The sequence below is a fragment of the Neltuma alba genome, unplaced genomic scaffold (assembly GCF_004799145.2).
Source record: "Neltuma alba isolate B1F8T4 unplaced genomic scaffold, ASM479914v2 tig00010746_pilon, whole genome shotgun sequence".
NCBI lineage: Eukaryota > Viridiplantae > Streptophyta > Magnoliopsida > Fabales > Fabaceae > Neltuma > Neltuma alba.
Window position 1 is genome coordinate 560,607 of NW_021635573.1, and position 15,936 is coordinate 576,542.

The following is a 15,936-nucleotide window of genomic DNA, read 5'->3' on the forward strand; positions in this document are numbered from 1 at the left end:
TCTCTCACATATGTTTCAAGTTTCTTCAACCCAGAAATGGTCTCAGAAAACTAAAGTTTTCTGAGAATCCTTCAAAAGAGATTGATTGATCTATCCATTCATTCAACTTATTCCATTCCAATCTGATCAGGTATACTACGTACTTCATATAGGTTTCGTATCATGCACTTTTGTTTGGTCGATATCGATAGTAAATAATTTGAATAAGGATCGGAATTTCTTTTAAGTTCTTTTAGGATGGTGAAGAAGAAGAATCCGGGAACGGCCGGCATCGCAGTCGGGTGCCTTGCGGCGGCGTTCGTGTTTGTTTTAGTGTTGGAGATGAATTACTCGCCGCCGTCCACGGTGAGGCCTATCAGACTGAGTCAAGCACATCATTCTCAAGCTGGCAATACAAGTCGTGGTAAGCATTCACTACACCACACGACATCGTCATTAATTTCAATATCTTTGAACTGTCATTTCCAACCTCCATATATTTTTTTGGTAAGAACTAATCTAATTTTCCTTTTTTTTTCCTTTTACAATATTGAGCATGTTAGCATAATTTATTGGGTTAAGATGTAAATCTACTCATGATATATTTTACGATAAACATTTAGTATCGTAAATATTTTTTAAGTATAAAAATATACATCAAGTTTTTATAATAATGCAAAAATGTTATGACTACGTCAGCTAACATTGATCATTTAGTGATCATGATATTTTTGTACAATTGTAAAAATTTCATGTGTATTTTTATATTATGTTAAAAAATTTTATGATATCTAATATCCCGAATGGAATACAGGAAGATTTGTATCCCAATCTCTTTTTGAGATTGATATCTTAACCCTAATTTATTTCCTGTCTGCTCTCATTTTGACAAAAGAAATTAGGATGTGAAATGTTGCGTAAATGCACGTTTAACGTCACAAACACAAAAGTATGCTTTAGCTCAGTCTTCAAAATTTGGTAACACGTGTCAGCTTTACAATTGCAAATACTTTTTTTTTCTTCACACTTTGAAATTAAATTAACTCTTAGTACAGTAGGGACCCATCATCATTGCCACCTTTAGAGGCAACGAATATGGCACATGTGAAATCTCTTCAATCATGTTATTGTATGTTGTCTGTGTGTATATAGACCTATTTAATTTAATTAATTTCAATAGTTTAAAAAAATTAAATAAAGTACTTATAAGTTATAATTCTAATAAATATGATGCGACCTCCTTAAAATATATATCCCTGCATATATATATATATATCAGTTTATAAGTTAGACAAAATAATTTTAAAAAATCATAAATATGATAGAATGATTAAGGTCTTATAATTAGTATCAAAGCTAAATCCCTAGCTAATTAATTAGCTTCAACATTTAGAATCGAAGGAGTATATATATCTTTTGATTTTGAATATATGAGTTAGATAATTAATTCTTTTTAATTTTTTTTGCTGGAAGCTAGATAATTGATTCATAAATTTGAAATTTAGCACAGTCAATTATTTATAAAAAAATATATGTTGATTTTAAAAAAAAATCTCTCTATATGAAAACTATCCCTGTTGTCTGAATTGATCAGTAGTGTATACAACCAATTGACGTGATTACTGGTTTAGGAAATAAAATAAAAAATGCGAAGTAAGTCTTATATTTAAAACAAAAACTTATTTTTTAACTAGTTGTTATATTCATAACCGGAGATAGTATAATAATTTTTAAATTATAATTTAGATCATAATATGGGTGAAGGTGAAATACACACACACATCCTGTGGGTATTGCCTAGAATTATACTATCTCTGGTCTTAATTATAAGATTTTGTTTATAGTCTATAAATAAAGTTTTATAATTAGAATTAGAGAAAGTATTATCCTTTCAATTTATGCTTGTGTATATTTTATAGATGTGTGTGTCATTATGTAACTAGTGCATATTAGTCAAAGTTTTGGCCAAAAAGACGGCAAGGATTTTTTGGGTCTAAAACTGGGGATGGCTTAACTGAATTCAGAAGCTTCAAGATTCAGAGCCATCATATATTTGACTTTGAAATGAATAATTGTACACATTTTTTATATGAGCAGCTGAGCTTGATTAGAAAGAGAAATTAATTCATTTTATTGTCTTTTCCATTTTTTTTAAAAAAATATAATCATGATTCCATATATGTACTTGACATTATTATATTCTTATATTAATTCAAAAAGAATTACATGGTATATATATTCGTATATATCGACTTTGAATTTCTTAAGCACATCACTGGTGAAATAAACAATTAATAAAAAATTTCGCATGAATATTTATTATTTATTTTATCTCTTTCTTTAAATAATCATAATTAAATTTTGCATGAACATTTATTATTTATTTTATCTCTTTCTTTAAATAATCATAATTTACTATCATTAATATGGCCTAATTATTAATCATAAATTAAGTAAATGCAGAATCAGGAGCGTCAAAAATAGGGATCCCAATGGGACCGACGGTGATCAAGCAAGAGCTGCGGGACCCACCTCCGTTGCCGCCTCCTATTGCCAAAGCAATCACATGCGATCGTTCTCGTTATTTCTATGACATTTGCTCCATTCATGTCCCAACTGTGTTGGACCCCACTATCTCCACTTTCTTCATCAACCATCCATTGGCCACCCATTCAACGGTTGAGAAAATTCGCCCTTATCCTAGAAAGTGGGAAAATTTCACCATGTCACGAATCAAGGAAGTCACCATCACAACTTCAAGCCAACCAATCCCGATTTGCCATGTCACCCATGTCTCACCGGCTTTAGTATTTAGTGCGGGAGGGTACACTGGAAACTTCTTTCATGAGATGAGTGATGGATTCATCCCTCTTTTCATCACCGTCAATTCTATTTTCAATCAAAATCAAGACGTTGTGCTTGTTATCTCAAAAGCTCGTGATTGGTGGGTTAGAAAATACATAACTTTGTTGCAGAAAATTAGCAAGCACCAGATTATTGTCTTAGAAAATGATACTTCCCTTCATTGTTTTCCCTCAGCCACTCTTGGCCTCATATCCCATGGATTTCTAGCCATAAATCAAGATCGAATGCCCAACTCAAAATCATTAGATCATTTTCACGAATTCTTAGGCGAAGCTTTTAGGACAAATAATAATGATCATTCTCTTATTATCCCCAGTAGACCTCAACGGCCACGTGTTGTGCTTATGAACCGGCCATATGGAAGCGGACGTGTGTTGTTAAACATGAAACAAGTCAAATTAGAATTGGAAAAAGTAGGTTTTGATGTCATTGTGTTTGAACCAACACCTACAACTCCATTACACCAATCTTTTGCACTCATTAATTCAAGTCATGCAATGATTGGCATTCACGGTGCAGCCCTAACCCATTTATTGTTTCTCCGGTCGGGAGCAACGTTCATCCAGGTAGTACCACTCGGAACAGAGTGGGTGGCTGAGGCATGTTTTGGGAATGCAGCTAGGGCAAAGGGATTGGAATATATAGAGTATAGGATTACGGCTGCAGAGAGTAGTCTCCTAGAAAGATATGGGAAGGAAGATATGATAATCAAGGACCCTATTGGATTCTTGAAGGGAAAATCTTGGTCAAGCGGAATGAAAATTTATTTGAAGGAGCAAAATGTGAGATTGGATTTGGCGAGGTTTAGGAAGTATTTGAAGGAAGCCTATCACAAGGCAAAAGAGTTCATGGATAATGAACCCACAAGACAAAATTGAGGGGAAATTAAACAATATTATTTCATGTGCATTAATGTGTATCCTTATTTAAAAAGAAATGTCTTCTTGTGTACACCAAAAAGAAAAGAAAGAAAGAAATTACTGTTGTTTTTGTGATTTTTATTTTTTATTTTTTATTTTTGTTTTCTTACGCATTAAATAAAGGATAGTCGACTAGTGAACGAGGAAAATAAGGTTGTGTGCCTCTCTCTCTCTATATATGTGTGTGCGTGTGTGTGTGTGTCTTTCGATGTGTGTGTGAATATGAGAGGTTTGCTTCAAATGGGAGGAGGCTTTTTTTATAAGTATTTTTTTAATAGGATAAAGTAGCATCTAACATTATGATATTATTTTCTAGTAGCATCTAACGGCCTCATCTTATTTATGGTAGATTTACGATCATGATATTATTTTTCCAGTGCATTCATCAAGTCCTAATATTATTATCAAATCATATATAGCACCTTAATCTTGTTTAAGATTGCAATGTTAGATGCATTACAAATAACATTAGGATGTTAAAAAAAAATCATAATATTAGATGTATCATAAATAAGATTAGAGTGCCACATGCAATGCAAACTTCTTTTTTCATTGTCATTATCTAGATCTATAGACCCACCCACTTACCTAACAAATGAAGGGGGAAAATCCTTTTACAAATTAACAGCAATTATTTTAAATAAAAAAATAACAAATGCTTATTTTAAATTCATACAAAAAATTTAAATTAAAAAATAATAATAAATGCTTATTTTCAAATAGAGCAAAAAAGTCCCTATAACATTGTTATTGGCTTTCAGCTTACAATGCTTTTTTTCCCAAATAACTTTTAGAACTACAAAATTAGCAACAAGAGTGTTGTGCTGGTGGACAATGGTCTTACTTCAGGTTTGGGCTTGCTGTATATTTAGGGCCTGTTTGGCAAGCACCTCAAATCATGGTTTTGAGACCCAAACCATGGTTTGAAAAAAATGTCAGCCAAACAGTCTATGAAAATATGAAACCATGGTTTGAGGGCAAACCATGGTTTCAAATCCCCTCCTTTAGTGAGAAAGTGTGGTTCTTACTACTAATCTCAAAAGCGGCGAACTGGACAACTTTACTTAGGGTCCGTTTGGATTAGCGATTAGAAAGGCAGTTTATTGTCTATTTGGCTTATGGAAAAGTGAAGTTGGGTAAAAGCTAAATTGGATAAGCTGAATTGTGTTTGGATTGGAATTCAGAAAAGCTAGTTTGTAAAAGTAAGATTGGTAAAAGGTTGTTTGGATTATGATTGAGTAAAAGTAAGTTTGTTTGTAAAATTACCAAAATGGGTATGAGTTTTAATAAGTAATGAAACATGATTAAAAAATGATTTTACATAATATAATGAATTAAAATTAATTTGTTATTGGATCTAGATATCCATTTGGTGTTGAATATTTCGCATCAACCAAGTAATATTTTTTTTAAAATACAATTTTTTTTTACCAAGAGAAATTTTATATAATTTTTTTTTAACTTGAGACAACTTTTATACGTGAGATACCTCAAAAAGACAATTTTTTTAAAATACACTGTTGTTAAATAAAATTTATAAATGAGCTTATAAGAATTTTACGTATTATTAATACGAATATCATATATTTTTCATAATTTAAAGTATATTAATTTTCAATAAATAAAATATAAAAAATTGAAAAATTTTTATTCACGTAGAAGAAGAGTAAATTCTTACTACTATTTATCACAACCTGAACTCTTTAGATTATTATATTTAAACAATTTACTGCTTAATTTTAAATTTTTAATTAATTAAACAAAATCAAATTAAAAAAAAGAAGGAAAAAAAAACAACAGCTACGCCAATTGTACTCAAATAGCAACGGGCTAACAGAGGGGAATAAACGAAGAGGAAAGGTCAGAATTGGAAGGTGGACCCCACCTACATATACAGTTCCAGCGGTAAGCCCGATTTGACTCTCATAAGCTACAAATATCAGTTTATGTAAAAGTCCGTTTCAATTCAGCTTTTTGGGCCCAAGTCAGATGACTTATAAGCTCTGCCAAACACCCTCCAACTTTCCAAACGGGCTTATCAGAAAAATAAGTAGCTTTTAGAGCCTCAATCGCTGATCCAAACAAGCACTTAAACAAAGATAAGAAGTAAAGAGATTTGATTTCTCTTTGCGGCATTTGGAAAGACATTCTAAATCTAGAGTTAGATCTACCCCACTCAACATGATATAAATTAAAAATAAGTGGATTGAGCACCCTGTCTCTAGTTTGTATTGAGCCCAAAAACCTACCTAAAATTTAGGTACCAAAATTCTTATTTTAAAAATGGCCGCTTCAAGGATTTTTTTTTTTTTTAATTGGCACTTCAAAGGGCATATTCTTTAGTGAATATGTGAAACTATATTTTTCATACTATAACTTTATATAAAATTTCACGTTTTTAAAATAATTTTTAATTCTTTAATACTAATATCATTATTGTCAAAACATTATTTTTTTAACTTACGTTATTATTTTTAAAAAGTAAACTTAACATGTGAGTATTTGTAAATATTCTATTAACAATTAAAATCTTAACGTTAACATTCTTTTTGTCAATGAAATTAATGAATGTTATGGCTAGAGGACCAAAAAAAAAACATTTAATAAAATTTAAAGACCAAAATAAAATTTTATATAAAATTAAAGAACTAAAGGAACAATTTCATCACTAAAAAGGCAAAAAATACCGTATCACTATCAAATGCAAGTTACTAATATGCCTAGAACACTTAACTTTTAAATCATAAAACATTTCGTTAATAGTACAAGGATATGCTATCATGTAAGGTCTAATGACCCATTCTGTCTAATGACCCAAAAATTTATCAATCGCCAAGAAACTTTCGCTTTTTAGTTGTGTTCATGTAAGGTCTAATGACCCATTCTGTTTGAGCTGTATCCTGATCAACTGTTCCCAACTTTATCTGCAACAATTTGAAAGAACATGAGTAACTTGCTAATCAAGGCACAGCTCGATACAATAAAATCTAGGGGGATTGATATAAAGTCCACGGAACGAAATATAATTACTAAAAAATCCTAAGGATAATAGAGCAGCGTATATTGACAAGTTCAAATGTAAGGCATGATAACTTCTTACTTGCCTTTGAGACTTTGATTTTTTTTTTTTTTTTTTTTTGGGACAGCATAGTAATTCTCCCTAAAATTCTACCATCTCTCGTACAAGTTTCAGCAATGATCATACATGAGGAAATCCAAGTAATGTAACTTATGTAGAGCAGGCTAATGACATAGAAAGCGCAAGGATACACAGGTTTCAATAAACAGAAATAAGGTGCTAAAGATTAATGGTGTGCGCACCAATTACGGTAAAATGTATAAAATTCATGGTTTTTTCTCATTATATGAGTGAAATCTACTCTCAACTGATGAATTTTCAACCAGACAAGTCTATGACCCTATTATTTAGTTAATTAGGCTGATGCCCAAGAATCAATAAAATAATATCTTAGTGGTATAAATACAATAAGCAAAATGAAATGATTATTAAAACTGCTAGAGCTGAAGTGGGGAAGAATCATCCAAGTTACTTAAACAAAAATCTACTTGAATGGCTGCTGGAGAATTTAATTTCTTGAGGATAATCTTAATTGCAGAACAATCTAGAGAGAGAGGAAGGTCAGACCTGATAAAGCCGCAACTCAAATCGAGGTCCAATCTCCTTCAAGTCAACAGATTTAGGCCCCCCATGCTTTTCATATATATGATGCCTGTATGTGACACTCATTAATGAAACACACACACGTGCATATGAAGTGTTAAAGACACTGGTAATTTCACAGGACGAGGAAAAAAACGCCAGTCCACAATAGTTAGGTTAAGCAATAGTGAATGAACAAAATACTGCAAAACCCCAATATGACTTCGCTCAAAAATTCATGTGATATGGGAATGATCATTGAGACATAGTGGAAGAACATTCTCATAATTATGCGTCTAATCTTAAATATAAAGGTAATTCCTGCCATATCTATATCTCCTTTCCTCCAAGACTTTTAGCCAACTGCATCCCCTACAGTCAGAAGGCTTACCGCAGGGGGTACATTTTGCCTTATAAAGAGGTCTGTGAAAACTTCCGCTAAGGAGGGGCTATACAGAGTGTAATCATTATGGCAAATTGGTGATGCATTTGGAAGTTGTATTGATAAAACAAAAGCCAAACATCATCCATAGCAAGCAATATTAAACTAACCTGAAAGAGATATAATCAGATTGATTGGAAAAAGTAATAATGCGCTTCGTATCTGGCTTTGGCACTGGAAAAAGATGCTTCAGAATGTTTGCTGTCCTTTGCCCTAGCTGATGATGCCAATTTACAATTCCAAACATAATAAGTAATTTCACATAAGTTGGCAGAAGAAAATAATTGTTACACATTCAGTCAATACAAAAAATGTGAAAAGCAAAAGGGTGATGCAAATAGATCTGTATTTTTATTATTACCAGAAATTAATGAAATGGCATTGAATTAAAACATCCACATAACATATCGTACAACTTTTCAGAATGTTCAAGTCAATTTTTAACACAACATCATCCTCCATCAGTTAATTTAACATGACATTTACTTTTAAGATTTTTGGTCCTTTTCTTTTTTCTTAATCAGTAAGATATCAAAACATGACGGTGTAGGACCTGAAGGCATTAAGATGCAACAGTGTTAGGAGCTGATAGAGAAGCAACCAACAGACCACGACGCAGACAACTAAAATTTTAACTAGATTGATATGTGAAATATAGTATCACACGGAAAATGCTATACCTTAGTTGAGAAGTTATCAAGAATCAAATGTGGATAGGCCTCAGGTATGGTGCCAACAGCTTTCTTATCTTTAATGTCGTGCCTTGTGACCTATAGGAAAACAATTAATTACTATATTTCTTCCTAAAGTAAATAACAAATATCAAAAGACCAAACACTTACCACATTGAGTAGTCCAAAATATGCAGTTGGACCAAATGGTAGGTGGCTAATAATTAAACCATCTGGCACACCACGATGTTCATGGGCCAAGACAACATCTGTGAAGTCATGTGCACGGCATGTCTCTATAATCTCAGAGATAACCTGAAAAGAAGAGAAGAGGTATTATCTGTGGCTGCATTTAACAAGACCCACTCCTCATTAGTTGAATTCATTGCAGCTGGACAAGTGGAGGAGGCCGTGGGACAGATGGTCCACAGGTTTACAGTCAGAAGGAAAGATGTATTATCAAAAGGCCTTAACATTGATCCTGAAACTGAAAAGATTGTGCTCTTGGTAAAGTACATGGCCCAAGTTACATTGGCTGCAACGCAAGGAAGCAAATGGGTTGGTAGTGGGCCTCTGCTAATTGAATATGGATACAAAGCAAAGGGACTAAACTTCAGAAGTATTACTCTGGTTCAAGTTCAGAAGTATTGTACGTTAAGCTACAGCTTGTGATTTCACCTGCTTCCATTACTTTGAATGCCATTGAACAGTACTAGTGAGAAGCAGCTTTCAGATTTTAATACCTAAGTTCCTCTGCAATTCTTAGAACTTTAGAAGTTATAACCTTTTGTCTTAGTACTCTCTTGGCAGAGGGGGTATAGTTGCATAATCATAATTACGTAAGGGACAAGATTAGGACTTATTATTAGCAAGGAAAGTATCAAGAAATGACCATTAGAATCAGAGCTTTGACTGAGGAATTGCATTAGGTACGTATAAAGGATATTAAGTACATTATTAGAGACAACAGAATGAGGGCAAAAAAGCAATGTTAATTGCTAATATGCAATAAGGTCATGCATTACCTACAGTGCCTAACAGTAAACCATGAATTGATGTCATAAGGAACTTCAATGACAAGAAGCGTTAGGACCATGTTAGTATAATAAAATTTTTACAAATGACCCACCATATCTAAAATAGGAATCATAAGGGCATTAACTAAAGAAAGCCCAAATAAAAGACTCTTCATCCTTCACTTGAGTGTAGAATAGTGGTTAAGAAGGGAATGTTACCAACCTGACCACCTCGATTCATTCTTTGTGCATTTGGGAAGACAATACTCAATTCCTACAACAACAAAAAAAAGAAAAAAGGGTGACGGTGAAGCTCAGAAATTGTCTGAAACCACAAAAAATTGAAATAAAATTAATTTTCAATGAATAATTAAGAAAAAATGACCACAAACAAAGTATGCAACCTTTACAAACTGTGTAAGAGGAGCACTTGGATTCCTAGATGTGGTTAGCAAAATTTTTGGATCTTTTTCCGTAGCCCTTGCGTACTCATCATCAATGTGAGTTCTTGGAACTGAGTTATAGAGTATAGACCACAAAGAAGAAAAATATCAGCAATTTATAAGTCATGTCAAACGCCACATTAAAATATACAACTTAGGGCAACAAAACAAACTGCAGTAAAGAGCATTATAACAAGAACTCATCCTTTAGACATTAAAAGGCTGTGCAAATAATTCTTATGACAAATTAAATGTCCTCGTTAACCAATTCAAACTTTCAATAATTGGGTTGAAGCCAAATGAACATTTTGCTGTTAGTTCCCCATTGAGACCCATTTTGATTACCTCATAGGAACATTTTGCATTAGTTCCCATTATACCGAGACCGGTTGTAATTACTTCATTATGTAACATAAGAAAGGATTCAGAGTAGTATACATGAAAGTTCAGATTATTGAAATGAAGAACATAGTTCCGGAAAAAAAAAAAAAATCAGCTGAAGTTAACCAAATGAAAAGAGCTAAACATATGGGCTTAGATTTGTGATGTGGAGCGGATAAATATAGAATTGAAGGAAGCATACCAGCTGTATTTTCGTCCTCGAGGTCAATCTCTCGGCGAAGGGCCGCCTCCTCGTTTCTAAGCTCAGTGGGGATTGGTTTCCCTTCTGCAAAACGGAAAGCAAAATCCAAAGGTTCACAATTTGAAACAACCAAACACAAACATATTTTCGAAGAAGAAAGGTCAAAAGCAGTACTAACCTTGAAGAGCTTCTCTTATCTTGCGCTTCTTCTCATAAAGCAAACGCTCTTTTCCTTCCAAACTCTTTCTATATAGATACTCTCTCCTCAAGCGGATATTTCTGCGCAGCATTGTTCCAAGCTCAACAGAACCTGTGAGAGAAGAGGGACTGAGAAAGAACGAGGAGATGGGGGAGACAACGACTCTTCAATTGGGAAAGGGGTCGCCGCCAACGGAAGGGTTTTGGACCTTTCTTGGTTGCCAACGGAAGGGTCTCGGCTTTGGACGAAGGGAATTGGCAGCAGGAAGAGACTAAAAGAACGGGGAAAAAAATTAAAAACAAATTTATGTTTTTTAGGTTTTAATGATTATTCTTAAAAAATCATATTTGAGATTAAAAAATATAAAAACTTGCTTTAAATAATTATTATCTAAATTGACAAATAAATAAAAATCTAAAATAGAAAAACCATGTTCTACGTCTTATAATTTTGGTCAAATTTGGTAAAATTTGGTCAAAGTCCTTCTATTAGCGGATATAACTTAATAACGTTAAAAATGATTATTGGTATGATTGAAGAGTTTTTATGGAAATGAAAGAGGAATTAAAAGTGGAAGTGGAAATAGAATTGGAAGTAGAAGTCGGGTTTAAAATGTGTTAGGTATGCCTAGATTATTTTTAATTTATATATGTAAATAAAATATGAGTTTACTAAACACCCCTTCAAATAAAAGGGAAGAAAAAGCCTCCTTTCCGCCTAAACTCATTCACCGTGATAAACCATTAGAAAAAAATTTCTCGTCTGCAAACTCAATCTAGCACCAAGGCAGTCACAATACAAGAATTGAATTGAAAAGAACAACTCCAATAGCAAATAAATGGCAATTTATCTGGATCTAATCCAGATGTTAAGAAAAATTAGGGGAAAAAAAACTAATCCCATTTTCATGACCATTCCGTCATTATTGGAGATGGAGCTTTGTTCTCAACAAACTTCGCCACTGAGATTTGCTCATTGTTGCAGAAAGAGAAATGGGCCACTTTGCCACTGAGATTTGCTCATTGTTGCAGAAAGAGAAATGGGCCACTTTGCCACTGAGATTTGCTCATTGTTGCAGAAAGAGAAATGGGCCACTTTGCCACTGAGATTTGCTCATTGTTGCAGAAAGAGAAATGGGCCACCATCGTTCCTTTACTTGGAGGTGAAGATTGGGTGGAGGTTGTCAGCTTCGTGTTCGAAAGTAATGGTAAAGGTCATCAAACCGATAGGCAAATGTCGTCACTTTCATATTCTGGAAGTGGGTGCTAGAGGGAAATGAGTGAAATACGTCTACTGTGTGAAGATGAGTGTAACATCCGGTTTTTTAATTAAGAATTTATGAGTAATTAAGTTTGATTGTAATATGATTTTGAGGTGTTAATAGTTGTTTGAAGTGTATAAGAAAAAATGGGTAAGCTAGAGATTGTGAGACCGTTTTGTGGCTCCGTGTTTTCTGCCTTGGTAGAAGGAGAAGATCGCCACGACACATGGCATAAAAAGGGGAAGGGATATGCTCTCTGTGTTCTTTGCTGTGGCAATGTTCACGGCAAATATCATAGAGGGGAGACTTGATCGCTTTTGTGAAGTTTGCCATGGTGAAGGGTTATATTTGCCGTGGGCAAACGTGCCTGGAATTCAAATTATTGGGCTTCTGTGTTTTTGGCCGAGGCTCGCAAAAATGCTAATAAAACCAAGCATAAAAAATGTGAAAAACAGAAGGAGAAGGGAGGAGGAGCGAAAGAGCTCTATGAGGGTTTGTGGTTTTCAACCTTAAGGAATGTTTTTGAGCTTCCAAACCTTCAAGTAAGTTATTCTAACTTGTTTTCTACCTTCTTTCCTTAGTTTTTCTTAGATTTTGAAAGTTGGGGTTTTTAGAGTTCTTGAGAATTTTGAAATTTTTGAGTTTTTGACCAAATCTTTTAGGTTCGTTTGAGTTATTTGGGTTAAATAAGAGATTTAATTGGTTTAGTTTTGTTGGATTTTAATTTATATAGAACTTCAAGGTTAGGGTTTGATATTGGGAGTGAGATTTGTTGAGTTTTAATAATGTGGTGATGAAAGTGATATTTTGTTGATTGGGTTTGATTTATTGAGGATAGATAAGAGTTTTAATTGGTTTAGATTGTTGATATTAATGGTTTTTCAATGTTGGGGGTATGTTGGAAGTTGAAAATTCTAAGTCTGAGACTTAAGGATTAATTAGATGATTATTGTTGAGGTTAATCAAGGTGTCTGAGTTAATTGGATGGAAGTATTGATAAATATAACTTTGGACTGGAAATGTGATGCTTGAACATATGGTATGTGAATGGAATAAATATAACTTTGGAAATGTGATGCTTGAACATAAAGAAAAAGGATGAAAAAGGGATAAAATAACCCTAGAAATGTCTCAAACTCATGCCAATGTGATTCTAGTAAGATGATTGAATTTTGAGTTGAAACTTGGCAGATTAGATCATATTTTTTATCTTTAAAATAAGTGTTATTTCATCAAAACTAGAGTTTTGTACAAAAGTTATGCCTATCCAAAGTTAGGCATAAATTCTAGAAAATTAAAAATTTATCATATGAACAGCTTTAAGTAAAACAAGTGGTACTTTGCATTGATTCTGGGAATGATTGATAAAGTGTTGGTACCAAAGAACATTCTTTCTCTAAAGATCATGTTAAGAGTTTTAAGTAAAACTTGAAACCACTTCATTTTGATTTTTCTAAAATTAGTTATGATTTTTCAAATTTTGGCCTTTGTTTAGGGTTACATGAGATGAATTTTAAATTTTGAATTTTTCTATCTTGAGGCCATAAGAAGTGGTTCCAAATGGTTTTATTTGAAGGGTTATATGGTCTAAAAAGAAGGTGTGACATCCCATATTTAGAGCAACCTTTATAGGTCCAACCATATCTCGTTTCAAGCTTGTGAATAATACAATTAATGACAAAAGTGTCTCCCTGTCATACTCATTAAGTATAAACACATGCAAATAAATTCAAATAACAAATTTAACAAAAACAAACAAAAGCAAAAATATGTGCATAGAGACTAATCATTGGTTGATCTTTTATTTGAGAGATATTTATCTTATTTTGGTTACGTCACATGGTAGATTGGGATCTTATATTTAAGACCAAAATAAAAATCAAACGAGTTTTTATATTAAGAATTAGAGGTAATAATAAACAAGAAAACAAATAAAATAAAATAAAGGAAACTGAAATAAGATAAAATCAAATCAAATCATCTACTCCTTTTGCATTTTTTACAAGGACATCGTATTTTGCTTGTCACTCCATTCTGAGTAAAAGCCCATTCGAGAAAACCATCTACTCCTTTAATATATCTTAGGTTGCCTCTGTCTTTAATATCTAACCAACTTTTATCCATTTCTATTTCACAAAAGTTGAAGATTAATGTAAGAAAAGGAAAAACAATAAATATTAAAGTGCAAGAAATAAATAGAAATGAATAAGGTTGAGTTGACCAAGAAAAGAAAATTATATATGATATATATATGTATCTTACTTCTAAAAAGCTGATTCATTTCAACGCAGTATATAAGCCAAACTAACAAAGTATCACAGAGTCAACGCAAACGCAAGGTGAAGATGATAAACTGTTAACTTACAAGTGACAAGAGCTTTACTACTCGCCCTAGCTAGTAATCCTTTTTGCTTGCACCACCGTATATGCCTACAATAATAAGGACCAGACATTATAATGGGAAGGAAACCAAAGGTCCCAAGACACCTAATATATATACCTATAACTAATACTATTAATCACAACACTAAAGAATCTAAACAGTGGCATTTTACATGTCGCCACTTGAGGTCAATGCGTCTTATACGTATGCGTGAGGAAGGGTTCTAGGGAATAATTAAAGGGTGCAGCGACAAAAAGAAATGCACCAAAACAGAAAATTAGTTGGGTAATATCATCACATCCCCCCTAAACTGGTCATAATTTCCATTTCTTTCTCTTTTCGTAGCCGATAAGATAAACTCCATTGACTTCAAAACATCTTAAAGGGTATATAGCATTCATTACTGTCAATTGCACAAGTGCGCCATATGAACCACAAGTGCGCCATATGAAAATTGCACACAGCAACTAATTATGGACCACAAGTGCGTCATATGAACCATATTGCTCCACGAAACTTCAAGCCTTGTCCTTTGAGGCTCTACAGGCAGAGGAGAAGGTGGTACCACACAAAAATGACAGATATCTTACCACTGAGACCTAGTTCCTCGGGTTAATTTATTCTGCAGTTGCTGTCCTTTTCTCCGTCACGGACTCCAAAAACTCCGAGCACAACTTGTCGAGCTGTGGCAGAGAGTGTGTCGAATAGGGAAATATGGCCTCCCAAGGCTTCTCAGATGGAGCAGCAGACGAAATCAATGGAAAGCTGCTCTTTTTCAAGTTAAACTCTGGTAACTTCCCATACAGAGATGCATATCCATATTGTCCTGAAATCGAGGGAAAAAAGCAAAAATAAAAGGCATGAGGATTATACATTTAGAACCTATTATAACTAGTTTCATTGTCTGATGTTCAACTTGCTATATTCTAAATAAATAAATAAAATTAAAAGTACGTGAAAGCTATTTGATATAACTTAAAAAGTCCCAAGCCGCAATCAGGCTGGAGTGAACAGTGACGCGAGAAGTGAAGGATGAGAGGACTGTGACTTGAACATGGGAAATCATGGTGGGTTGATCCTTTCAGATATAGGGTATCTCTAATTGCCCCACCATTATCCATCTATCCATCTCTTTAGATACAGAGTATTTCTGGTAGCTTTGTTTTTCGTTGGTCAATTGACTCATGAAAAATCTTGCTACTCATAGAGATCACAGTTAGCTTTTCTAGTTTTTCTGTCTTATATATGAAGAAAAGCCAAGAGTAAATAAGAATAATGGATATCTAATGTGTAAACGGCAGGTCAGTAAAGATGCGAATGCTCAATTATCACATTTACTGTACGGCAATATGTAGATGCATTGTAGAAGAGGCGAATCCTATAATATACTACATATATATTGAGTTTCCATCCCTGATTGTTGGCTACATTTACAAAAACACAACCAACTCGGCAGAGCATGTTTTGGCATGAAAGTCAGAAACCTGGTGGTTATGACTGTGATTAGCATTGC

General features: G+C 33.4%; 2 protein-coding genes across 5 annotated transcripts; one reads left to right on the forward strand and one right to left on the reverse strand.

Annotated features, from left to right (window-relative positions):
• Positions 1–3,772, forward strand: LOC114758773 (alpha-1,3-arabinosyltransferase XAT3). Of its 4 annotated transcripts, none has more exons than XM_028947872.1 (3): positions 1–130; positions 237–403; positions 2,443–3,772. In XM_028947872.1, exons 2-3 carry the CDS (start codon positions 238–240, stop codon positions 3,720–3,722), a joined length of 1,446 nt encoding a protein of 481 aa, XP_028803705.1. In that variant the 5' UTR covers positions 1–130; position 237; the 3' UTR covers positions 3,723–3,772. The 4 variants fall into 4 exon arrangements, with proteins under 4 accessions (XP_028803705.1, XP_028803702.1, XP_028803704.1 ...); XM_028947869.1 differs by having other exon boundaries at positions 9–130; positions 228–403; positions 2,434–3,772; XM_028947871.1 differs by having other exon boundaries at positions 9–130; positions 228–403.
• A 2,805-nt stretch (positions 3,773–6,577) lies between these two features.
• Positions 6,578–10,989, reverse strand: LOC114758769 (U3 small nucleolar ribonucleoprotein protein IMP4). Its single transcript, XM_028947861.1, has 9 exons — positions 10,759–10,989; positions 10,581–10,664; positions 9,959–10,068; positions 9,778–9,828; positions 8,710–8,853; positions 8,548–8,637; positions 7,978–8,084; positions 7,411–7,495; positions 6,578–6,688 (listed from the first exon to the last, which is right to left on the reverse strand). The coding sequence occupies exons 1-9, from the start codon at positions 10,868–10,870 to the stop codon at positions 6,590–6,592; spliced, it is 882 nt and encodes a 293-aa protein (XP_028803694.1). The 5' UTR covers positions 10,871–10,989; the 3' UTR covers positions 6,578–6,589.
• Between the last annotated feature and the right edge of the window lie 4,947 nt (positions 10,990–15,936).